Source organism: Durio zibethinus, chromosome 10, assembly GCF_047325235.1.
Source record: "Durio zibethinus cultivar Kanyao isolate XHJ-2024 chromosome 10, ASM4732523v1, whole genome shotgun sequence".
NCBI classification, from domain to species: Eukaryota; Viridiplantae; Streptophyta; class Magnoliopsida; order Malvales; family Malvaceae; genus Durio; species Durio zibethinus.
In genome coordinates, this window is record NC_143171.1 from 5,231,923 (window position 1) to 5,256,264 (window position 24,342).

The following is a 24,342-nucleotide window of genomic DNA, read 5'->3' on the forward strand; positions in this document are numbered from 1 at the left end:
GAGTTTTAGACTCTTACTCTGTTGTGGGGAGACAACTTTGTTGTTGGCCCTATCTTTCTCACCTTTTGATTTTATTGGTTCCTTTAAAGATTTCATTTCTGCTTTCTGCCATTTGTGGGCCTTTTCTTCACATGCTCATCCTTTTAATTGATCATTGTTCAACCATTTTTCTTCTGTCTCTTCTCGTTTGATTGTCTTCTTCTCAAAAAAAAAAAAAAAAAAAAAAAAACCAGGCTTTATCTGGTACCAATGACATTTGCAAAGTCTACCTCAAGCTCTTCCCATTCCAATGAACAAATTAATCATTACATCATATCCCTAAAACCATGACTTGCTTCTTCCATTAATGATATATTTGGATGATCCAAGGATTTTCAGTACATCGTATCAAAAAAAAAATTAAAATTTAAAATGAGAAAATCTTTCCCAACCATTCAAATGAAGCATAAAAGAATATGATGTAATGTAAAGCAAAAAGAATGAAATAAATCCCATTTACCAGAGGACAATCATGGCTGGTGGTCCTCTCCTCTTAATGCTTATCATCATCTCTCAAAGCCACCATTCTAACTATTCTCTTCCTTTTGCCATGCAACATGTGTTTTGTCTTGGACTGATTAACAGCATTGGATCTAAAACTTTACGAGGCTCAAAGCTTTTTTTCTTTCCAGCTCGATCGATCTTTGAATGTTTGACAATAGAAACATGTGCAGCACCAGCACTGCAAGTAAATTCCCCATCATTGTACATGCCTCGAAACACTTTACCCTTTGCATTTTTTTATTTGTTATGTCACTGTTCATAGATCCCGATTTGCTTGCTTAGATCGAGCAGTATTGTCTATTGAAAATAAAGTTTTATTATCTTATTACAATTAATTAAATTCTCGTACATTTATTTTCATGAATTTTTATTAGATAAAAATTGATTAACTTTCAACATTCATTTTTTTTTAATCGAGGGTTCAATTAAGATAAAAATAAATATTTAAGGATTAAATTGAATAAAAATAAATATTTAATAATTCATTTGATTCGAAATAAAAAAATATAGAATTTGATTAAATATGACAAAATTTTTTAAGTTTAAATAGTTATTAAATTTTTATTTGAGTATTTTTTTATCTTTTCATTTTTTTTAATAAAAAAAAGTTTAGAACGTTAGAAGTTTTTTTTTTTTTTTTAAGATTATGGCATATCGTAGGTCATATAAAAGATTTATATTACATCTACAAGTTGTTTATCAAAACAGACTGTTAATAACAAAATTTATATTAAATTTACAAATCACTTACTAAAACAAATTACTAGTAACAAAATTCAAACTTAGACTTTACAAATAAAATATTCAAATCTTATCTAAGGATACGAAATTACTTGACTTAGGTTTATATAACTTTATTATTATAAGATTCACTGCAAAGCTAATGTCGATAAAAAAACAGTGGAAATTGAAGAACATGGGGTCAGTCTTTTAAGTTTGAAAATGATTATCTGTTAAAATCTCATCAATCTAATCAAATGTGGTGTGGACTTAAACATTTGCTATGTTGTTAAGGAGATGATCGGTGGAGGGGCAAGTAGCCATGGCCCATTCTTACTTTAAGCAAAAGATTTTCAAAATCATAACTCTCAATTGTCTCAACTAACCCCATTGAAAATGAAAAGCAAGAAACAAACTAAAAAAATGTACTTGCAGATGGCCATTTAGCCATCACATCATTACAGTAAAAAAGATTATCCTTAAAAATCATGGGTCTTAGGCACATTGGTTGTCTCATTGTCTGTCGAGTATCATTGATTCAAAAGGTTTTAGGAGCCAATTATCTTTTGATTAGTGGGTCTCAGCAGCAATAATGATATTTTTTGTCCTATTTTTATAACTATTGAATTCGAATTTGAAAATTTTAATTTTAAAATCTCAATATTAACGAATTAACAATTCATTTATTAATAAAATTACTTGTTTAAAGCAGTGGAGTTTTGAATTTTGGATGTGAACAAGGACAAATCTTTTTTTTTATTTTTTTCACAAGAATTAAGAACAGTAAAATTGGAATTGGCCTCAAGATTGAAAACAGTCTAGGGCTTTTAATGGACCCAAAAAATGGGCCAAACACTAATATGAACCCAATAAGAAGCACGTGACAGGTAAGGAGGTGGGGAACGTGGATCACGTGAGGAGAATAGTGGCGTCGATTTCACGCTAGAGATGCAAAACAGCAAATTGATTTGACTTTGAAAGGGCCAAATTTTAATATTTATTTTATTTAATATAAATATAAGAAGCAAAAAGGGGACAAGGTACCCTTGGGCAAGGGGATTCTTCTGATCAAATCTGGACCGTACGTTTTCCCCCACCTTCTCCTCCTCAGGGGCATAACCGGAAGAAGAAATGAATATGAAAATAAAATTGCATTATTTTTAGACTAGGAAGAAAAAGCGAAAACGAACAGGCAAATACCATTGCACTTTCCGATTTTCCAATCTTCGTCTTTCTTATTATTATAAAACTTTAAAAACCAATTATTTAAGAAAGAGAAAGGATTTTTTTCAGTGAGAGTATTAGAGAGAGAAAGAGCAAGGGAGTGTGTGAGAAAGAGATATGTCGGGAGGAATAGCGCGTGGTCGACTAGCCGAGGAACGGAAGGCATGGAGGAGAAACCATCCTCATGTCCGTACAGTTGTATCCCTGTTCTTTTTTGGGTTTCGAATTTTAATGTTGTTACTATTATTTGTTTGATTTTTTTTTGTTGAAATTTTAGGGTTTTGTTGCGAAACCAGAGACGTTACCTGATGGAACGGTGAATTTGATGGTGTGGCATTGCACCATCCCTGGTAAAGCTGGGGTAAGTCAAAGATTCTATTTAACTCCTCTATTTTTTATTGATGTTGATTGAGTTCCATGGATTCTGTTTATTGAGTGGGTTTGTCTATTATTTTCAGTTTCAATTATTGGGCAATTGGATATTGTTATGTTGTTTTACGATTAAGATTTTGGTTTGGGTTATTTCCTTTTGGTTAAATTATGCAGTAATTTGAAAAAATTTTGGATATGGGGCTGAATAGATGTAGTTGAGACCTAAATTTTATGTGATTTAATTGGCTAAAACTTGGACTGCGAAGATATTGATGATTCTGAAAATTTGAGTGATGGAAGAGTATTGCTTTCTATTGTGCAGCATATGGTTTATGTATAGTTTATATGTGTATCTCGCATTCATAATGCAACAAAATATAATAATAAAAAAATAAAATAAAATAAGCTTTTTAAATAATGGAGGCTGCGGTATACGCTATTTAATCTTGTATACACTACTTATGCTGTATTTGCTAGAAAATTTTAGGAAAATGATAATTGATGGGAAAGCTGGTGGATATTGGAGTGTCTATGCTGACAGTGCCAGCTGATATGGTTTTTTTTTTTTTTAAACATAATGAGGGAAAGAGAAATATATTTTAGGCTTTTATGAAAGCAAGTTTTTTGTATTTAAACAATCTTGTATGCCAGGTTATTAGGTTAATACTTGTAGATATTTTGTAATGGTGACTTTTAAATGATTTAATAGTTTTGTGAAAAAAAAGACCTGTGAATTGTGGAGCCGAGACAATTGATTAATTGTTGTTATTCATATTACCACAAGTTAGTGTCTTACCTTATCTTAATGGGTTATAGGTTATTTATTTGGCTTTGTATAGCTGCTAGCCAAAAGACCTGTTTTGTGAGTTAAATTAAATTAATTGTGTTCATTTTCAGTTCCTCTGTATCTTCCCCCTCCTCTAAAGCAGTTATGAGCATGTCTGCTGTTCTTACAATTCTGCTTCCTTTCTGTTTCAGGAGTTCTAGTGGTTGCTGAAGCTCTAGCTCTCCCTCTATCTGTTAATTGCATTAGCATACAAGCACACAAAAACCTGTTTCATCATGAATCACCTGTCATGAGAGTCCATTTTGTCTCACTTTTTGGCTGTTCTTATTTGGCAGTTCACCAATATTGTTCAAAGCTCTTGTCCTGTTCAAAGCTCTTGTCCTTTGTTAATTGTTCAGTAATTAACTTGGTGTGAGGTGTTCGTTAAAATTAGGTCTCATTCATCAATGTTATTCCATGTTAATGTAGATATAATTTCATTGTTGACCAGGATTTTTATGATAATGGTTCATTTTCATGAAATTCTTCATCTCCTGTTTACAGCTAAAAATGTTTTTATTGTCTTTTAACCTTGGAAAATGAGTCACTATCTAAAGCATGTGGTTCTAGATATGACTAGGAGAAAGATTTTGGGATCAAGTAGCAGACTGCCTGCTTCTTATGGCATCGGCAATTTCAATAAGTTAGCATGGCACTTCAAACAGCCTCTTATAGAAATACAAGTCTTGAGGTTTTCTGGCTATTTATATGTTGCAGATTGAGAGCTAACAAGTTTGGGTTGCAAGTTTTAGGTTTGCTTTGCAGCATTGGTGGTTGTTATGTTACTTGAAGAGTGACAGCTTTGTGGTATTGATTTTGATCTTGCAATGATATTTGCGTCTCTGAAATTGCTTCAGTTGTTGGTTTGCTTATTCACCTTGGTATATTAAATTTTCTAGTCTGATAGACCTTGCAGCTTTTATGTTATTCACCTTGATATTATTTTTGCATAATTCATTCTGTCTATGGGCACTGCTATTTCCAAGTGGCATTTTGTTGTTTAAATACATGGACAATTTTTGAAGGTGTGATGTCTGGATGTTTGCAATCCATCCGGAGCATTTATTAATGATGTCAAAATGCTTCGTTATTTTTTTAATTATAAACTTTTTTAGGAAGTCAAATATTTGATTAAAGAGTCTCATAAGAGTATTGTGTCAATATAGAATACAGAGAAAGGAATAGTGAAAGAATGTGTGCATGCTTGATACAATCGTAGCTGTGTTTCTTTTGAAAATTGGATGGGCTTAACTCTTTGTGTCATCTATGTTACAGACTGATTGGGAGGGTGGTTACTTTCCACTTACACTCCACTTCAGTGAAGATTATCCGAGCAAGCCTCCAAAGTGTAAATTTCCACAAGGTTTTTTCCACCCAAATGTTTACCCATCTGGTACTGTCTGCCTTTCAATCCTAAATGAGGATAGTGTAAGTATCTTCTTCTCCTCTTGATGTGGTTTACTTGTTTGGATGAGTGTGGTACCATCTGTCCAGCCTTGAGGTTTCGTGCCATTCTTATGTTGTTAATAGGGTTGGAGACCTGCCATAACTGTTAAGCAGATTCTCGTGGGAATCCAGGATTTGCTGGATGAACCAAATCCTGCTGATCCTGCACAAACTGAAGGGTATCACCTCTTCATACAGGTATGTTTCTTAAGTTGATTATGCCGAGACTGGATAATTGACATACACTAATAACTGCTATGTTGATTACAAACTGAATGATTAAAACATTCCTGATATCGGTTCTAAATGTATTTAGTTCATTAAATTTTGATCTGTTTAAGATGGTTGCTAAAGGTAGTAAAGTTTTCAGGCATGGTATTCTGTATCCCACCTTAATGAGGTGATTGATTAAAGTAATCATAATCAGTTAGTCACATATACCTTTGTTTTTTTGTGCAGGATGCTAATGAATATAAGAGAAGGGTTCGCCAGCAAGCGAAGCAGTACCCAGCTCTGATCTAGTGTTATTAAATACTAGATTTTTGCTGGTAAACATGTCAGCTGGCTACCTCGTGTATAACGCTAGCTAGACTTTGGTTTTACTGGAGAAAATGCCTTTGGTATTTGGTAATTATCAGTTACCTTTTTGTGTAAACTGTGTATGATTATGAAACAGCATTTGAACTCATGAGATTTGGATATATGTTTGTTTATTATATACGCTAGTAGACTTTGTAGCTTGAAAGTGAAAGTTGCTTCCATACACAGATTTTGTGTTGGTTTTAGGTCTCCACCATGGACCAAAGACAAATATCAATAATATACTAGTTGTGTTATGGTTTGGATAAGAATTTGTCAATTGATTGGATTTTGCCAAGAAAAGAAAAGAAAAGCCAATGTAAAAGATTCAAAGAAGAAAAATGAAAGATACAAAGTCTTCAGAATAATTGATGATTGAGATTGTAATTTACAACCCTGTTGTTGACATCAGAAATCAGAATGGGATTACCTCTCAAAGGGAATGAGTGCTAGTATATCTTCTTTTGCATTTGTCAATAAAGCAGTTTAATTCCGAAGTTTGTTTATAATTAATTTAGTCTTTTTGTAAATATAATTATTCTGAAATTTGTTTATAATTATTTAAGTCTTTTTATAAATATAATTATTCTAAAGTATTGACTTTTAGAATTTTCTGTTTAGGTTTACTTAAATCTTTTTGTACAAATATAATCATATTTTGTTAACTATGAAAATTTAATATATTAAAAGTAATTAGTAAATTATATAATATAAATGTTTTTTCAAGCGTAATAGATATACATTTTAATATTTTATTTTTAAAATATTTTTATTTTATTGTATAATTTGATATATTAATATTCCTGTTGTGCAAAAATGTATATAAATTTTTATGTTGTCAAAATCTTTTAACGATAACAATGTAAGTTGTAAAATACAATTATTATTTAAAATATAATTTTAAAAATAAAATAATTTATTAAACATAATAAAATATGAATTAATTATTAATAATAAATATTACAATTTATACAATAAAATGTGTATTAATGTATGTTAATATTCATGATATTAAAAAATTGTTTTTCTTTTCGAGTTGTCAATTACTTTTGACAACAATAGCACAGTTTTGAAATAAAATTATAGTTTTATCAAAAATATTGATTTCATTATTATTTATAAATATCAAAATTTATATGATACTTTATTTAAATTTATTTTGAATAATTTTATATAAGCATATTATAAAACAAATAGAGAAGTTGAGTTCTCATCAAACAAAATTTATATTTTTTGGTACATATATTTAATATAAATAAACAATTTTTCAAAAATATTTATGCTGCATGACAAATCCTCGTCAGAAAGAGATAAGTGGGGGGGGGGTATTAGTTAGGGATAAAATTTACACGAAATTATGTAGGTAAAATACATAAAAAAATTTATTAAAAATAAGTAAATAAAAATTTTGATAAAAAAATTTGAATCGATATATTGATAGAATTCATTTAAAGATTAATTATGTAAAAAAATAATTAAAAATATAATTTATAATTCAAATTTAATCGATATTTATTCAACGATAAAAATTATGTTAATATTTTTATTAAAAATATTTATTTAATAAATATATCAAAATTTATTAAAATTTTATATGTTTAATTTCTATGATAAAATTTTTTTAATTTATCAATTTTAATTTTTGTTTACTCATTTTTAATAAAATATTTTACGAACTTTACTTATAAAAATTCATATAAAATTTTCCTTGTAGTTAGAGATGATTGTGTGTGTTTAACACTTTAAAATTCTTATTAATTTACTGGTGTAGCAAAAAACAAAGGAAATCTATGATAGAAAAAAAAAGATTTAATATGAATGAAAATTATTGATATTCATATTTATTTATGATGACAAAATTGGGCAATTTTTTCTTCTTTCATTTTAACGGACGTTGATGTAAAATGTAGCATTCTAAGTTAGCTTTAGATTGGATTAGGACTAGATTTTCATCAAAACCCAGAGAATTACACCGACAGACCGACTACTTCTCTCTCTGCCTTCCGACCAAAAAAAAAAAGAAAAGCTTCAAAATTCCTGGCTATGGACGATATGGCTGCCTACTACCCTCCACCCTCAGGCCTTCTCCCCCCTCACTACCCCTACTACCAAACCCCTCCTCCTCCTCCACCTCCTGCACTTGCCCCGCTTCCACCTCCTCCACCTGGTGCTGCTGCGCCACAGCCTTACCACCATTCCTACATCTCCCAACAACAACCACCGCAACCACCACCCCCTTTCCCCTCTTATTCCGTTCCTTACCTGGCTGCCTGTTCTTCCCATGACTCCGTTCGGACCCTCTTCGTTGCCGGCCTTCCCGAAGACATTAAGCCCCGCGAGATTTATAATCTTTTCCGAGAATTTCCCGGTTATGAATCATCTCATCTCCGAAACCCCAACACCTCCCAAAATTTTCAGGTAATTTCTTCTTAAATAAATTATAAGAATTTTTTATTTATTTTTTGATTGTTGACATTTGTTTGTTTGGGGTTGTTACAGCCGTTTGCTTTCGCTGTCTTCTCCGACCAACAGTCTGCTATCGCGGCGATGCAGGCGCTTAATGTAAGAGCTTTTATGCTTTTATTATATTTGGAAATTGTATTCCAAACTAGTAACTTTGTTAAGCTGAATTCTTATAATAATTTGTTTTAGAATAATTGAATTTAATTATGACTGTGAAATTGGCATTGGAAATTGTTTTTCAAAAAAAAAAAAAAAGGACTGTAAATTATCAGTTGAGAGCCCCTTGTTTTACAGGGAATGGTTTTTGATCTTGAGAAAGGATCAACTTTGTTCATTGATTTTGCGAAATCCAATTCCCGATCAAAGCGCCCAAGAACAGGTTAGTCATTGTTTTGTTTCTTTTTTTTTTTTTTTTTTAATTTTCAGCTGTATGGTCATTTCTATATTTGAACTTTGAAGTAATTTGAACATTTACAATGTATACTTGGTTTGGTTATGGCAAATAGATGATGAATGGACTGGATCCAATAAGAAATCTAGGGGATCATTGTCGAAGCCTACGACTGATCCCGGTAAGACACTCACCTAGAATATTACATGGGCTTCTTTTTGTGCCCATCATTCTTTTAGCTTCATGTTCATTGCTTGCCGATATGGTTAAGTTACTCGTCTGGTGCTCATAAGATGTTACACTTGGAGAATAAATTAGTTACTCACATGGAGGACACATTCTTCTAAAACTCACATTGCACATGTTTTACACGCTTGGACACTAGCAGGTTTTGGAAGCATTCACATGTCTGGAATGGGTAATTCTGCTTACAACATGATTGGTTATCCACCTGCACAAAGGTCATCTGCACTACTTGAGCACATCTTTATTACTTGGAAGTGATTGCTTCTATATGAATTAGTATGTAATAGTTTGCTTTAAATGAAAGGTCAAGGGCTTTGTTGAAATAGTTACAACATGCCCTGTTCCCAATATTGGAGTATAGTATTTCCTTTTGAGATTTCTACTCCTGTGATTCTTTGGAACCCATCTAATTGTTGATATTTTGTTTCACAATTGTTCAGTTCTGCAAATGCCGATGCCAATGCTGAGTCGACAGCTATGAAATCGGTACAAATGCTTCTGTCTTTTTGCTGGAATTAGTGTATAATAGTATATCAGTGAGTTGCCATGTATCTTTTCCCTTTATTATTATTATTTTTTTTTTTTGTTTTTTGATATCATAGGAAACATGTTCTATAGATTTTTGTGGTTGCAATGTCAATTTTTTGTTTGACATTAAGCATCCCACAAAGGAAATAATATAGATCCTTCATTTAGGTGCAAATATAGTTGACACATTCATGGTAACGTTAAATAGTTTGGTATAGCCACATTTTCTTTCTGTTGGCAGCTCAAGTGGCTCCTGAATGAATCCCTATGGTAAAAGGATAAACCCAGACTAATATATCATAGCTGCAATAGAAATCGTTGAGTCTATTAATACTGTAACTAAATCTTGAAGAGAAAGAAACCAAGTGTCGTTGCCTTTTTCCGTGTACTGAATCTCATTAATGAAACATAACAAAATTTGTAATAAAGTACTATAGCTTTACCAATAACCTTTATTTTTCTTTAAGTACTGACTAGATGGCCTTCAAGTTTTATTGTTAGAATGGGTTTTCACATACAATAGCAAAATAATTCTTCAGTCTCTCATGTTTGCAGAGTGCTACCCCATGTCCAACACTTTTTGTGGCTAATCTAGGGGCAAGCTGTACAGAGGAAGAACTAATTCAAGTTTTTTCAAGGTAAAAAGGAGGTTATTCTCCATGTAGAATTTGCTCTTGCTGTGTAACTTTCTGTCACTTCATTGCTTCTGTCAGATGCCCTGGCTTTCTGAAGTTGAAGATACAGAGTACATATGGAGCTCCTGTTGCATTTGTTGATTTCCAGGTATGTAACTTCTCTCTTTTTTCTATGCCGTTTCCTATTCTGTTTCTTTGTTCTTCTCCTCTCCCCCCTTTTTCATCTCTCTCTCTCTGCGAGGTGCTCAAATGTTGGTGAATGGTAACCATATTGGTGTGTAGTCATACGGGTTCATTAGAGAAACCGCTAAAGGTTGGGAGAAGGGAAAGAAAGGGATTCAAATTCATTCATTTATGCAAGTAGAATATTTTCTCTCTGAGTTAAATTAATGAGTGAGAGTTGGAATCCAAGTTTATTCATTTAATGTCATCCGCCTAGGTGTTTCCAATTTTTTTTCTTAATCCATTAGCTGATTCTGAAATGAGAGGTGATTCTCTTTATACCTTTCTGGCTTTACTCTCTCCTCCTTCATGCTAAGAATCAAATCTATAACCTCAAACTTCCTTGAGCAAAGGTGATATGCTTTGGCAGGTACCTCGGTTATATCAGCAGCGACAGTAAGAAATACTTAATCTAATTTATGGTTTAAAAAAGAGACATCCTTGAGGATATGGTCTTACGTAAGAGTTTAATAGTGGAATAATCCATGTAGTATGTGGGAAAAAACTTTTTTTTTTTTTTTTTCTGTTGTAAAGAAGTGAGACATCTTTCAATTTAAAGTCTTGATAAATTAGGTGATTGGAGGCAGATTTATATTGCAGTTTTTGTTGCTATTTGTTATACCATATCTTTCTTTCTTTCTTTATAGCATTTGAATGCATTAAAACTCATTTTTTGGGGATTTACATAACTTGCTTGGGCAAATTATCTTCACTTCTCTTTGCATTGCAAATGAGAGCTGTGGATTTTTAAATATTTATTCTTTTGATTGTTGAAAAACTAAAATAAGCTAGGTCTCCTGTTCTCAACGCTTACAACCTTAATATATGTAACCATGTGTGCAGGATACTGCCTGTTCAACTGGTGCAATAAACTCTCTGCAAGGGACAATTCTATATTCATCACCAGCGGGGGACGGCATGCGGTTGGAGTATCCTTTGATATCATCATCTTTATACTTTTCGTTGCATTTTTTCTATTGTCCTTTGAGATTTCGCTTAATGAGCAATCCAGATATGCAAAATCGCGGATGGGGATGCGAAGGAAACGAAGGTAAGGGACATGGAAGCAGAGACAGATTTTACAAAATGGGGGCAGTGGGGGGAACTGTCACCCCCTGAAACCCTAAAATCTTCTTGGTAATAGTAGTAAAATGTAAGTATTGCAAGTTTAAGAAGAGTTTTAGCTGAAATTCAATTACTTGTACACTTTAAGTTTGATTATTATTGTTCATATTACATAATTACCAAAGTTCAAGAAACTTTTGCTTTCTTTTTTAATTGAAACCCTATATTTCGGTTGAACTTTGTTGGGTTGTAATGTTGTGCTCCTTTTAGCTGCACTTTGTATCCTTGTAGCAGATCATTCTGATTCTTTTGGATTAATAAAAATTCATTTATCCAAATAAAAAGGACAACTCTATATTTTTTGTTGAAGTGCCTTCTAAAGTTTCATTAAAAAAAAAAAAAACTAGTTATTAAAATTTTCGATAGCTTTATAATCACTTAGTAAAATATTAAAATTTTTAATTTTAATAATTAAAATTTAAGATTTTATTCTCAAATATAAAAAAAAAAAATTGTAATACTTTTTTTGTTAAGAAAAATTTAAGAGTAGACAAGTTATTTCATCTCCAACATCAGGGTAAATCATTTATCTATAAGGGAATTTAAGAATTTTTTAAAATTTTTTAAAATTTATAGATTATTTATTAACAAAGAATGTACAAATTTAAACTTGATACTTTGTATCTAGATTTTAAATTTTAACTATTTGCATAAACTTTTGTCAGCGAACTGCAGATATTTTTCAATGTAGCTGTCGTTACTTTCTCAAAAATCATATCCATTGTTCACATTTGTCAAAAGGATAAACAAAATCAAAATCGGTGGTTGAATATTATTTAGATGAATGAATCTTCTTTTTCAATCTATACTTTTCCCATAAGTACCCATTAACTTTTGTGTGTAAAAAAAGTAGGTGCCCATCCATAATTTTTCTTTCCTTTAAGGCCTTGCCTGACAAGTGTAATATATGTGAAAAGTATTGGTAAGAAACGAAGTACGAACTTTCTGATGGTTTGAAACAAATACAGCCTCTGTTGTCAACAACTGGAAACCTAAGCAATTTTCCAAATACGTTCCTTCACCTAAATTTAGACTTTTTTTTAAAGTTCAATAATTGGAGGTCCATGTATTGTTTATTATGTAAATTCTTTTTCAAACTTAATATAAAAATAAATATCTATTTCATTTTGCACTCGTTTCTGTTGACTAGTTTTTGCAGTGACATGACCAGATACCATTAACCCGATGAAAAATTTTCCAATGTCTTGCATCACTGTTGTCTGATGGCCATGGCCATTCTTAGGAGGATTTCGTAGGAGAAAATTCATAAGTCAATTAGCCTCTCAAAAAGTCATAGGCCTTGGTTCTGTGCTTCACTAAATTTTGTCAGGTTATTTATTGCATGTCATATCTTTGGGTTTGGGAGTTGGAACGCGTTACCATAACTTTATTATTTCAGTTCACACATTTGTACGGACTTTTTTTTTTTTTTTTGGGTAAGAGTCAAATTATTTGCTAAACAATTAAATATCAAATTGATTATTAAAATGATGAGAAATGATTAATTTATATTGTGTAAAATTAAAAAAAATTTATATATTTGTGAATCATTAATTTTAATAAATAAAAAAGATAAGAGAAATAAATAAATAATGATTTAATCTAATTTTTTAGATTTATTAAAATTAATAATTAAAAAAAATGTAATTTAAAAAAAAAATTTTACATTGTGTAACTTGAATCCTCCTCTTAAAAAATTATATGGATAATAATTTCATTAATTTTGAGCAATTGAAACTAAGAGTTTACTGTTTTGGGGTACATGCTAAATTTATAAATATCTAATTACTTTTGAATTAGATTTTTTTTTGTATTTAAAATTATCTGAATTTGATTTTTAATTATTAAAACTAAAAATTAAATATTTTATCAACAAATTATACGACTATTGAAGATTAGATGTCTTTTTTAAATTAATAGTGAAAAGTTAAATATTTTTTTAAATTAAATGATTCGTATATTTATATCATATAAAATATTAAAATTTATATATTTATATCGTATTTTATATAAAAATTACATATTATAATTTATATTAATACAAAAATATATAATATTTTTTTATTTTATTAAATTTATATATAATAATTATTAAAATTTTAAATCTTGTATCTTTATATATTTTTTAGAACCGTGATTGATTATTAAAAATTAAATTTCTTTTTTTAAATAATAGTAAAATGTTGAATATTTTTCTACCGCTTTGCAATAAAGAAGATAACAATCAATCACGTAATAAGTTCATATTAAGTAACAGTTAAAAATTACATATCAGTAATAAGGTAAAGAAAAGACCTTTGGTCGGTCAAGCAGATTGTCAAAAATTTACGTCGCAATCTGCCAATATCATGTTTTTTATTATGCTAATAATAGAGGTTAATCACTGGCTTTGCTTGATAAAGTTGACAAAATTGGGTTTCTACTTAAGAAATTAATTATCACATGTAAAGAATCACGAATTTATAGGTCTTCATAAACTTATTCTAACCCATATGTAATTTTAAATGATTAATAATCATGTGAAAATTAGAAGTTGAATTCAAGAAAATGGTTTAACATATGTCTAGAATTTTTTTCACACGAATTCTTGGGAATAGAGCTGCATTCAAAATAATTTGTTACACATTTTTTTTGAAATTATTAATATATTTTTAACATCAATCATCTATAATTAACTCGTTCAAAAAAACATTATGCCACTAGTAAATTTAAATAATAGCATATATGTAATTTGAGTTAATAGTAAGTTGGTTAATTTTTTTTTTTACAAATTCAAAGTAAGTATTATTATTATTATTAATTTGGTAAGATAATGTAAATAAAAAATATAAATGTGCCAAGTGCCAACTACTGAACAGCTAATATCCAGCAGAGAACAATCCCATTAAAGAAATGAAATCTACATGGGAATAGCCTTTGTCCATTTCAATTGAACCCTAAGCAAAGAAGCATAGGGTAGCACAGCACCATATTACAATCGGACAAATGGCGATTTGGGGAGGTACAAAAAAAAAAAAAAAAATCAGTCCCAAAATGTTTAACGTTTTTGTTAAACCATTCTCTTGGTACAGCCTGTCTGTCTTATCTCATTGGTAATCAAAGAATGAAAACAAGAAATTGGAGCCGTTCCTTTCCATGAAATTTGCAATCTTTAATTACCACTAACAATGTAAAATAGATTAATATGCTATAGGAAATACAAACAATTTGCTTTGGCAATTGCAAAACCAGGAGATGGCTTTCATGTGGGCTTAAATCCCATCAAGGACAACCACAACAATTTTTGTTTGGCCTCTTGCTTGATAAGCATAATAATTCTTGCCTTAAATCATCCAATCAAAAATGTTTCAGCTTTTAATTTAAAATTAATTGATTATAAACTATTAATTTAAATTAAATATAAAATTTTAAAAATTTTAAAATTAATTAAATTAAAATTAAAATATAGTATTTACGGATTAAGTTCCATGGTAAGAACATTCAATATTATTCATCTATTCAATTGGTTTAGCTTTATCATATATCATATATGCTAATTTGAAGTCAATATAAAGAAAATAATTTCTATTAATTTGTAATAATCAAATTTATATCATGGCTGGCATAAGAGGTTCAATTTTTAAAATGCACAAATTTTACTTCCTGAAATAGCATAAATTAATTAATTAATAATCAAAGTTTCATTTATAGTATATAATATATATATTTTAAAGGATAAAGCCTAGAAAAGTTTTATATCACACAAGACTTGTTACAATAAAATTCATATAATTATCAACATTATTTGATATTTTCTATGAAATCTATGGTATACCAATACATTAATGAATTAATATTCAAAATATAAAAAATAAATTTAAATCTCAACACTTAATTTTTTTTGTTTTTTAGTATAGCCTTATTTATAAAAAAAAAAAACAATCCCAAAAATAAAAGAGTTAATGCATTAATAATTAGGCCGTTCATTATTAATATTATTATAAACGAGGGGGCGGGGGGTTAGCCCTATTCTTTTTAGTTGATGGGCCGTAAAGTTATATAACAATTTTCCAATATTATCCTCAAATTTATCATTGGAAAACAAAATTTGACAAGGACATAAATGACCATCAGCTCATATCGTTGTTGCGTGGTGGGAAAGTCAATTCCTAACGGTATCTAGCCACCGACCACCGATCACCGACCTACCGCTTTGTTCACAAATTAAAAATAATAATAATTATATAAAATAAAAATACAATGACAAAACAAACCAAGATAGAATCATCATCATAAAATTAAATTAATTAAAAAAGATTGGGAAAACAAAAAGCCATGTCTTTTTCTTAACCTTTGAATTCCACTTTACTTGCCCACAAAACGACAACTCCCCCTCACTGTCTGCCAAATACGTAATTATTTGCCTAATTACTTTTATTTTCTCCTTTAATCAATGATTAAACTATTCAAAGTTTGAATTTAGTTAAGCAACCACTGTAATGACATATATTTTTTTTATTCCAAAAAAAATCAGATCTTTATGAAAATAAAAAAAATAAAAAATTAATTTTACAAAAATTAATTTCTTAAAACATAGATGAATAATTTTAATTAAAATTTGAATTATTAATGACACCCGTTTAATCTCATTAATTTAAAATATATTTTCACTTTTAAGTATTGTAATGAAATTCCTCATAATTATAACCAAATGAAACAATTTTTAAGAGTTTAGTATATTTATATATAAATATAATTCTTTCTAAGAAAATTATAAATTGGTGTCTCAACTTTTCATATTCTTATTCCTTTAAAAACATTTAATTTATCCTCTATATAATTAAGACAAAATTTCTTTATATTATTTTTGTATTTTTTAAAAAAATAAAAACAAATTAAATATTTATATAACTACATGTTCTTCTCCAATTAAAAAAAAGCCAATTAATTTATATATGCTCTTAAAAGAACCCATTTATGAAAATATTTATTTATTTTTTAAATATACCAAAGAAGCCCAAACAGCCCCAAAGATGCCAAGATTGAAGCATCTGCTTGACTAAGCCCAGAATTTTCCCAATTATAACATATATAAGGGGAAAAATGTAATACTAACAATACAACAAATCCCTTACTTCACACAGATTTGTGTCGGTGAATTTGGATTTTCTCTTTTTCATTTTTTTCCCTTATGTTTCTTCCTTTCTTTCTCAGTTCTGAACATATACCTTTGTTGGTGTCTGGGAAAAACATTTCAACGTATAACCCTAAACACATGACACAACCAAACTGACATGCCATCTCTAAAACTCAACCCTTTGCTTTCCTAGTTCCCGAGTTCTTCCCCTGTCCTAGTAAAAACCACACAACCCTCCCCAAAGAAAACAAGACAAACCCAAAGCTGAGAAACATAGAATTTCTCGAATAAATTGGAAGCTATGGAAAGTGGAACAGGAGTTGTTGCTTCAAGGGAGAGTTCGAGGAAGTCTGCGGAAAGGCCTTACAAAGGGATAAGGATGAGAAAGTGGGGGAAATGGGTGGCTGAGATAAGGGAACCGAATAAACGATCGAGGATTTGGTTAGGGTCTTATTCAACCCCTGTTGCGGCGGCTCGAGCTTATGACACGGCGGTTTTTTACCTACGTGGACCGTCGGCTAGGTTGAATTTTCCTGAACTTTTGGCGGGAGAGAAAGTTGGCGGCGGTGGCGATTTATCGGCGGCTTCTATAAGGAAAAGAGCTATTGAAGTTGGTGCTAGAGTAGATGCCCTAGAGGCAGCTCATCATCATCATCGTGGTCATAATTATAGTCTTAATCAGAATTATAATCATAGTTATGGCGATGAGTTGAAGCCGAGGACTGGCGGGTTTTTACAGCGGGTTGACTTGAACAAGATGCCCGACCCGGAGGATTCAGATGGTGAATGGGAAAGGAAATAGAAAGGGAACATGAAAAAGAAAAAGGCGTTGATTTAATCATGACCCTCCAATTATTATGATTACAAAGTCGTTATTTTTGGCCTGTCTCTTTTGGCGGCTATGCAGAGAAAGAGATGCAGAGAAAGAGAGGGGAAGGGGGGCTGGTTGCTGACAAGCACCATGGGCAGTAGCTAACATGCGCCATAGTGGAGGTGAGTCCAAGTGACGGCTGAAGAATGGTGAAGCCTTTGTATTAAGTACTAGTTGTAATGAAAAATCTTTGGTTTTTCGATTTAGCTACTTTTTTGTTTTTAATATTTGGGATTGACGATGGTAACACAATTTTGGCCAGTGTAAAGAAAAGGGTAAATGTATATTTGGTACTAATTTCTATCTTCTTACTACCCTTTTTCCTCTTTTCTCTGGCATTTTTTTTTTAATTGTTTGTGTGATAAATTGGGGTTTGCAGTTTTAACAAGGCTTTGCATTTTTGTTGGGGTTGGGCCTGGGGATGGAGTGGATGGAACAGAAGCGCAAGTTGGAGGGATTTTGCTTTTAAAGTTCACTCTCCACAGAGAAGAGATGGAAGTGGGGGGAAGAGGGGAACAGGCAGTGGCCTACACATCCCAGCAGTTGGTGCAAATTGGCCATGCTAACCACTAAAGCTATAACTACTAAAGTGATAAGATTTTGAGTTAGGTATTTTCTGGTTCTCCATTCTGGATGTGGGACAGAAGAAGCAATGACAAAAAAAAAAAAAAAAAACTAGTTGGGATTGCCGTCCTCCTAGAATTGGGATGATGATGTCTGGTCCAACTTGATTGTGGGGGGAAGGTTTTTTTCGAAACATGTCAAATCGCCGCTCCTCAACAATGCAAAAACACCAATTTGATGAAAGGGTTTTTTTTTTTGTTTTTTATTTTGGTTACTTGTTTTCTTCTTGGTATTTAGTTAACAACTTGCACGCCCCAACATTTCTTGTCTAATAGAGGACACGACACAACTCTTGAGAGTCCCCACAATCAACGGAAGAAAATTGTTTGTTTAACAGCAAATTCAGAATATTTAATGCCCCTTTGGCCTCTTTTGATGTAGCTATTTGTCCTGTTAGCCGTCTATTAAACTCGGAGAGGGGAGAGATATTTTCGTCAACAAAAGTTGTACAACAAAAATCCAAATAAAGACCGGTTGGTTTTTTCATACATATTCACACCTTTGCTTCCCCGTATTCTCCTCTAAATTTTCTCTCTTTTTATTTTTTTTTCTTTTTAAATTCATGAAAAATCAAAATAAGAAATAAGAGCTGTTGTTGGATGGGTAGTTAAAAACCACCAAAAAAAAGAAAAAAGAAGCACGTGAAGAAGAATGAAGTTAAGACCAGCCCGTGTAACAAAGACGACAGCATCAGCCGCGGATTCTCTGTTCCAAAGGCTGCGAGTCTAACAACAGTATTTCATGTCAAAATCTACAAGCTATGAACAGATACCATGATATTTCATCGTGCAGGTGTGATAACAGATTAAAGGCATCAACAAGAATTTCTGCTTAATTACTGTCCTCCCAATGTGTTAATCCTGGTAAAATAGTTGTATAATAATAATGTTAATAATGTAAATGATAGATATATTATACAAACGCAGGACAAAATTAAACATATTGAGCATGAAATCGCCTTTCTCCAAAATTTTCTCTTATAAATGGAGACAGGCTAGCAGAAAAAAATTTCATTCATGCATTGCCATTTTGAAACGCCTCCAATTCTTTGAATCATACTCTCTGAGTTATGCTTTTCCTTGGCTATCACGCTTTATTTTTAGGGCAGCTCTTACAACATTTCCTCTTGTGATGATACCGACCTTCAACAAGGAATAGAGCTTAGCAAACACCAGAATAAAACATAACAAACAAAGGGTTCAGAGGGAAAATTTTATGTATTTTTCACTTACCAGCTTACCCTCGGCATCAACAACCGGAAGTCGACGATATTTTGTCTCTAGCAATAATCTGAAAATTTTGATAAAACGAATTACAACATAATTTCCTTGAACCTATCTTACAATGTACATAAGTGACCAGTTTGTTGGGCTTGGTTCAAGTGTTAGGATGAAAATCTTAGCTTTGAATCTAAATACTTTCCTACCGTATCAAAAAAATGAAAAAGATGAGAATGTAAGCAGTGAAAAAAACAGAAGCATATATTAGGGAAGCAGAGGATGGTGTCAAAACAAAATATAACAACAAAAAGCAAAATAAGTCCAACAGACCTAGCAACATCCTCAAGGTTGGTTGTTTCACGTACAACTAATGGAGCTGGTGTCATTAAATCACCGATCACCTGCCCATTGGTTTTATTGAGTAACTTCTGTACCTCGTTGAAAGTCTGCAAAATTGAGAACCATTCAGTTGAACATGTAAAAACATTAATGATAAATACAAATGAGTTTTCCTGGAGCCAGATGCACTAAACTGAAATAGAAACAATCAAGTCATGCAACCTTAAAGGTTTACAATCTAGTTTGTATCCGTAAATATTGTCAAAATGGAAAGGATCTGTTTTGCTCCAGCACATGGCTATGTACCAGTAAAAACACAAAAAGCATTTGACTAAATTTCAACTCATCTTTCAATATGAAGGCACACTTTTTCTTGTTATATAAAATTCTGTCAAAATATTTTCTTTTGCAAAAAAAAAAAAAATTGTATTCATTTCTCAAATTACCATCACTAGCATTAGAAAACTAATACATAAAACAAGCAGATTTAGAAATGCCCATGTGCAGCAATATAACATCTCTGAAATTGAAAAGAGATAGGGGAAAATTGGCTAAGTTGAATAATTTTAAAAGGAGAAAACTTAATGATGATCTAAAGGAGGAGAAAGAAAACTTCTTCTAGAACAATTGGTACAAAAGGAAAAAGAAACATGAACCAACCAACGAATTCCCAAGGTGGTTAGCATTTCCTCAATATAAACCAACTGATGCAGGGCAGGTAAATTGTTTGATTAAAGCAATGGCTAACCACAGCCATTTTCAAGGACAAAATAGTTTTACCACCCATTTTACTGGAATAGTTGCAACAAAGATCAACTCTCTCAGTGATTTAGACCATAACAATAGACCTTATTATGGCAATATACTTTCCAAACCTTAAAAAAGATGTTATTTACCATTTTTTTTTTTAAATTAATGAAAGCAATTTCACAACTTCATTTCCATTTAACGAGATTCAAGATGCTAATATTTATCTCTATGTATAATGATGTAATGGAAGAAAAGAGTTTTGAAAATGAATAATATAAAACTATGTAGAAAGTTGATTTCTGCTAAAAAGATGCATCTATCATAAGAAGAGAGAGTTTTCACGTACTTTCCAAGTGCTATCAACTTCAGGAAACATGTCATTCTCAGTCCGCCGCCCTGGTTGAAAGAACAATTCAAATGATGTAAGAAACGACTATCATTACATGAACATATCCCAGGCTCATGCCGCATTTCCACGAAAACACAGAGTTCTACTTTGTCATATTAAAGAAATTGGTTTGATAACAATCAATGCCTACTACTTCCTATTAGCCTAGCAAGAATAAAGAAGTGACGGCATTCTTGGTGTGGAATTGCCATAGAAAAACTTGCATCTCAGCTTAATACAAACTGGTTCACATTATACTAACAACAAAAAAAATCCTAAAAACCACAAGAAAAGGGAAGTAATAAAAATTAAATGCCCAACTTAGACTGCAGTTTTTGCTCATACCAGATAAACAAAATTTTAGTCTATTTCTAATAGAATTGTACATAATTATATTGTGTGTACAAATAGTTGATAAAATAGATAAAAAAAATTTTTATTAGATAACAACTAAAAGAAAGATGAATGACACTGTTAAATGCATTAGATAATTTTTGGCCACAATTATTAGATAACTTTAATTTACCAGATATGGAGTCCAATGCTAGCAAGTCATAATCAGAAACAACTCCAACCTGCAGCAGCAAAGAACATGTTCCAATTATTCCAAAAGTAACAGTTAATAACTTACTAGGTCAAAAAGATAAGGCAGATTTACAAACTAAAAAAAAAACGAAATTGACTGCAAATGAAAGCATGATGGCGAACTTTGGAAAAAGAAGGCATATAAATGTTGACACTAGAGACATTATGACATTGGAATGTGGAAGTAACAATGAGTTGATAGATAAAGAAGATGCGAACAAGCCCAGAAAGTCATCATATGGGCAGAACCATTTGTCCTTCACTCACCATATGCTAGCCTTAAAGTCTTAAGGAATGAGAAAGGAAGGAGCATATATGTGTATGCTTACAGTCTCTATTGGCCACTGTTTGACTAAGATATATGCTTAAACCTAATGAATCAGGACTATAATTACAGTCTTGAAGGATTGCATTCTACCCTTCATTGACAAGATCAAATATCCAATCCAACACTCACTTTTAGGCCATGGGCCCAGTGGGAGAATGCAAATGCTAAAATTCCACTTATTTGGAAATGTCAAGATATCATGATAGTATCAAGAGTTTAGACATTTGATATTAAAAACTACCAAAAGAATGCAATTAGGAGGCTAATGAATAGTTAAAATCTCCAGACCAAAATTAAAGGTAAGATAACATACCAATTTCCAATCATCATCAATCACAGGAAAACCAGTAATTCTGTGTTCAACAAGAGTTTCTAGTGCTGTAGGTGTTGGCAAAAGATCAATACATTAGAATTTAAAAATATTAAAAGATACAACATATTATAAGATATAGACTATGAATAACAAATACCTTCATCAACAGTTGTTGTAGGCTTTACCACATGCAAATCCTCTTTTCTCGTCATAAAATCCCCAACTATATATACTCCACCTCTTGGCTGCATACACACAAAATAAAGAAAAAATGTTCATGCAGAGAATAATAGTAAAGTTCGAAAATCATATAAACCATCTTCCCAAGTTGCCAAAGCTACAGTCTTTTTCCTTCTGAATCAAGTATTTTATGATTAAAAACGGTTTAGTAATAATTATACAGACAGAATAAAAAAGGTTTGATCTAATTGTATTTACCTGAAGCATTTGATTTAGCACTAAATTATTTGAGATGACACAAACACACACACAAACGTTTGTATGTGTGTGTGTGTATGCATATTACAATCAAGAATTAAAATAAAACAAATGAAAGCAATACTCGTGGAGCTTAATTACTGTCTTTGCATCGTTTAATCCACCTAAAAACTTACAACTTATTACAGTAAATCAAAGAAAGTAGAGATTTCGAAACCTAAATAAGCCAAAATTTCAGATAAAAATGAATTAAACTGCAAAATTCCATTCATATAAAAAAGAACTCTTCCTTAAGATGTTTTGCGTCCAAAGCAGTTTTAAAATTAGTACTAATTTCAGCTAAGTTGACAAACGTAGGCATCCAAACATTAACAAGAAATATACAAAAAATAAAAATAATAATTGCTTGCTAATTCTAAGAAGTGAAACTAACTACAGATTTCTCATGAAAAAAAAAAGTATACTAATAAGGAAACGCGATAGATTTGAAAGCGACTGGATAAGGCAACAAACCGAAACAGAATTGGCGGTGAGAGTGCCACTAGCGGCGACAATGGAAGCGGATGACCTGCGAGAACCAGAGCCAGCGGTGACGGTGGATAAGGGAAAGAGGAGGCGTTGGACGGGGCAAAAGATGAGCTGGCAAGGGATGTGAAGAATGGAAGCAGTCGAGGTGGAAGTGGCGCGTAGGCGTGTGAGAGATAGGGATTCCGTATGGAGAACCGCGTCCATTTTTTATCGGCTCTTTTTCGTTATGCGGCGACAGCCTTTGCTCAGTGTTCCGATATTTTTGGTGAGGAAATGAAAGGGATAGAGAAAAGGGGACTTTGGGGGGGTTCGAAAAGGGGCAAAAAAAAAAAAAAAAGGAGTGATAGACTTGTTTCGTGGGTAATCCTTGCGGAAATTGAAACCAATAATAAAAATTATTATAATTATAATTTTAAAAAAATTAATGAAAAATTTATATTAAATAAATTTTATTAAAATTAAAATTAAAATTTAATTAATAATATAATAAATTTAATTATATCACATAAAAAGAATTATAAAATCATAAAATCCAAATAGACACTTAGTAATAAGCGAAGGAAACCGACTTAACGCTGATTTAGACCTGCGATTCTAGTTCGAATATGTAAAGTTTTCAAGTGGCTGCCTATTAAGAATAGACGTAACATGAGTTGTTGACGAGGTACAATAAAAGTGGCTTGCGACGAATGTTGAATATATAAGCGTTTAAATTTAAATTTTTTATTAATAAATAATTTATAAATTTAAAAAATTTATCCGTAAAAGTTTAATAAATTCATAAATTTTAATTGAGATAGAAAAAGACGTGAGATAAGTCATATCAGATCGAATTAACTCTTTCGTTATCTTAACATATTTGTTCTAAGACTGATTTGGCCCATCAGATTTTAAAACCCTATTTTTTTATATATTAAAAAATCATTTTATTAATATTTAAATTTAACATGCAGAAATTTTATATATTATGTAATTTTATTAGAATTAACAGTTTAAAACAAAAAAAAAATAATCTATTTTAAGTTGAAATCTTTTTATAAATTAATTATCTAAAGTTGTTTTGTCTTTATCTTGTTTCTTAGAAAATAAGTTTAATTCTTGAACAAAAATAATACATCATACATGCATCTGCCTTAGAATAAAATAGTTAGATGCGAAGGCTAACGTTAATTTAATAAATGCTACACTTAGTTTAGCAATTCTCTTTTTTGGGGTAGAAAATTTATAAGAATCAATATACAACGTGTCAATACGAAGAATTCAATTTAATATGTAACACTTTTAGGATATGCTCTTCATTTTCCTAATTTGATTAAAATTTGCAAATTAATATCTATCAATTAAAAAAATGAAAACTATTTGATTTTTATTTCTAGCCAAAAGAAAATATTTATTTTGCATGGTTGAGATTTTATTTATATTATTATTGAAAAAGACTGATAATTAATTTAGGAAAATGTTGGACACAAATTAGGATGATATTTATAAAAAATACATTTAATTTTTATACACCAAAAAATCC

The 24,342-nt window shown here is 31.0% G+C and overlaps 4 protein-coding genes across 8 annotated transcripts; 3 read left to right on the top strand and 1 right to left on the bottom strand.

Annotated features, from left to right (window-relative positions):
• Nucleotides 1–2,449: 2,449 nt before the first annotated feature.
• Nucleotides 2,450–5,896, top strand: LOC111291962 (SUMO-conjugating enzyme SCE1). Its single transcript, XM_022884113.2, has 5 exons — nt 2,450–2,673; nt 2,765–2,848; nt 4,961–5,113; nt 5,216–5,329; nt 5,591–5,896. Exons 1-5 carry the CDS (start codon nt 2,605–2,607, stop codon nt 5,651–5,653), a joined length of 483 nt encoding a protein of 160 aa, XP_022739848.1. The 5' UTR covers nt 2,450–2,604; the 3' UTR covers nt 5,654–5,896.
• Nucleotides 5,897–7,623: 1,727 nt separating this feature from the next.
• On the top strand, nt 7,624–11,497 carry LOC111292799 (RNA-binding (RRM/RBD/RNP motifs) family protein). 5 transcript variants are annotated; one of them, XM_022885384.2, is made up of 10 exons: nt 7,625–8,128; nt 8,210–8,272; nt 8,468–8,552; nt 8,680–8,745; nt 8,950–9,025; nt 9,251–9,296; nt 9,894–9,976; nt 10,052–10,121; nt 11,039–11,124; nt 11,208–11,497. In XM_022885384.2, the coding sequence occupies exons 1-10, from the start codon at nt 7,754–7,756 to the stop codon at nt 11,248–11,250; spliced, it is 993 nt and encodes a 330-aa protein (XP_022741119.2). In that variant the 5' UTR covers nt 7,625–7,753; the 3' UTR covers nt 11,251–11,497. The 5 variants fall into 5 exon arrangements, with proteins under 5 accessions (XP_089622676.1, XP_089622677.1, XP_089622678.1 ...); XM_022885385.2 differs by having other exon boundaries at nt 7,626–8,128; nt 8,953–9,025; XM_089766550.1 differs by having other exon boundaries at nt 7,624–8,128; nt 11,039–11,497.
• Nucleotides 11,498–16,424: 4,927 nt separating this feature from the next.
• On the top strand, nt 16,425–17,619 carry DEAR2 (DREB and EAR motif protein 2). Its single transcript, XM_022884392.2, has one exon. The coding sequence runs from the start codon at nt 16,738–16,740 to the stop codon at nt 17,236–17,238; it is 501 nt and encodes a 166-aa protein (XP_022740127.1). The 5' UTR covers nt 16,425–16,737; the 3' UTR covers nt 17,239–17,619.
• Nucleotides 17,620–18,736: 1,117 nt separating this feature from the next.
• On the bottom strand, nt 18,737–23,143 carry LOC111292150 (CBS domain-containing protein CBSX1, chloroplastic-like). The gene is made up of 8 exons (XM_022884391.2): nt 22,806–23,143; nt 22,012–22,099; nt 21,855–21,919; nt 21,155–21,203; nt 20,587–20,636; nt 19,482–19,597; nt 19,164–19,221; nt 18,737–19,073 (listed from the first exon to the last, which is right to left on the bottom strand). Exons 1-8 carry the CDS (start codon nt 23,022–23,024, stop codon nt 18,999–19,001), a joined length of 720 nt encoding a protein of 239 aa, XP_022740126.1. The 5' UTR covers nt 23,025–23,143; the 3' UTR covers nt 18,737–18,998.
• Nucleotides 23,144–24,342: the final 1,199 nt, after the last annotated feature.

Excerpts from the sequence above, each read along its gene's own strand:
- LOC111291962 (XM_022884113.2), top strand. The coding sequence starts at position 2,605 with ATGTCGGGAGGAATAGCGCGTGGTCGACTAGCCGAGGAACGGAAGGCA. Across the intron at positions 2,849-4,960 it reads CCATCCCTGGTAAAGCTGGG|ACTGATTGGGAGGGTGGTTA; the intron begins GTAAGTCAAAGA and ends TCTATGTTACAG. Across the intron at positions 5,114-5,215 it reads CAATCCTAAATGAGGATAGT|GGTTGGAGACCTGCCATAAC; the intron begins GTAAGTATCTTC and ends TGTTGTTAATAG.
- LOC111292799 (XM_089766550.1), top strand. The coding sequence starts at position 7,754 with ATGGACGATATGGCTGCCTACTACCCTCCACCCTCAGGCCTTCTCCCC. Across the intron at positions 8,129-8,209 it reads ACACCTCCCAAAATTTTCAG|CCGTTTGCTTTCGCTGTCTT; the intron begins GTAATTTCTTCT and ends GGGTTGTTACAG. Across the intron at positions 8,553-8,679 it reads ATCAAAGCGCCCAAGAACAG|ATGATGAATGGACTGGATCC; the intron begins GTTAGTCATTGT and ends TATGGCAAATAG.
- DEAR2 (XM_022884392.2), top strand. The coding sequence starts at position 16,738 with ATGGAAAGTGGAACAGGAGTTGTTGCTTCAAGGGAGAGTTCGAGGAAG.
- LOC111292150 (XM_022884391.2), bottom strand. The coding sequence starts at position 23,024 with ATGGACGCGGTTCTCCATACGGAATCCCTATCTCTCACACGCCTACGC. Across the intron at positions 22,100-22,805 it reads TCACCGCCAATTCTGTTTCG|CCAAGAGGTGGAGTATATAT; the intron begins GTTTGTTGCCTT and ends GTGTGTATGCAG. Across the intron at positions 19,222-19,481 it reads AACCTTGAGGATGTTGCTAG|ATTATTGCTAGAGACAAAAT; the intron begins GTCTGTTGGACT and ends CAAAATTTTCAG.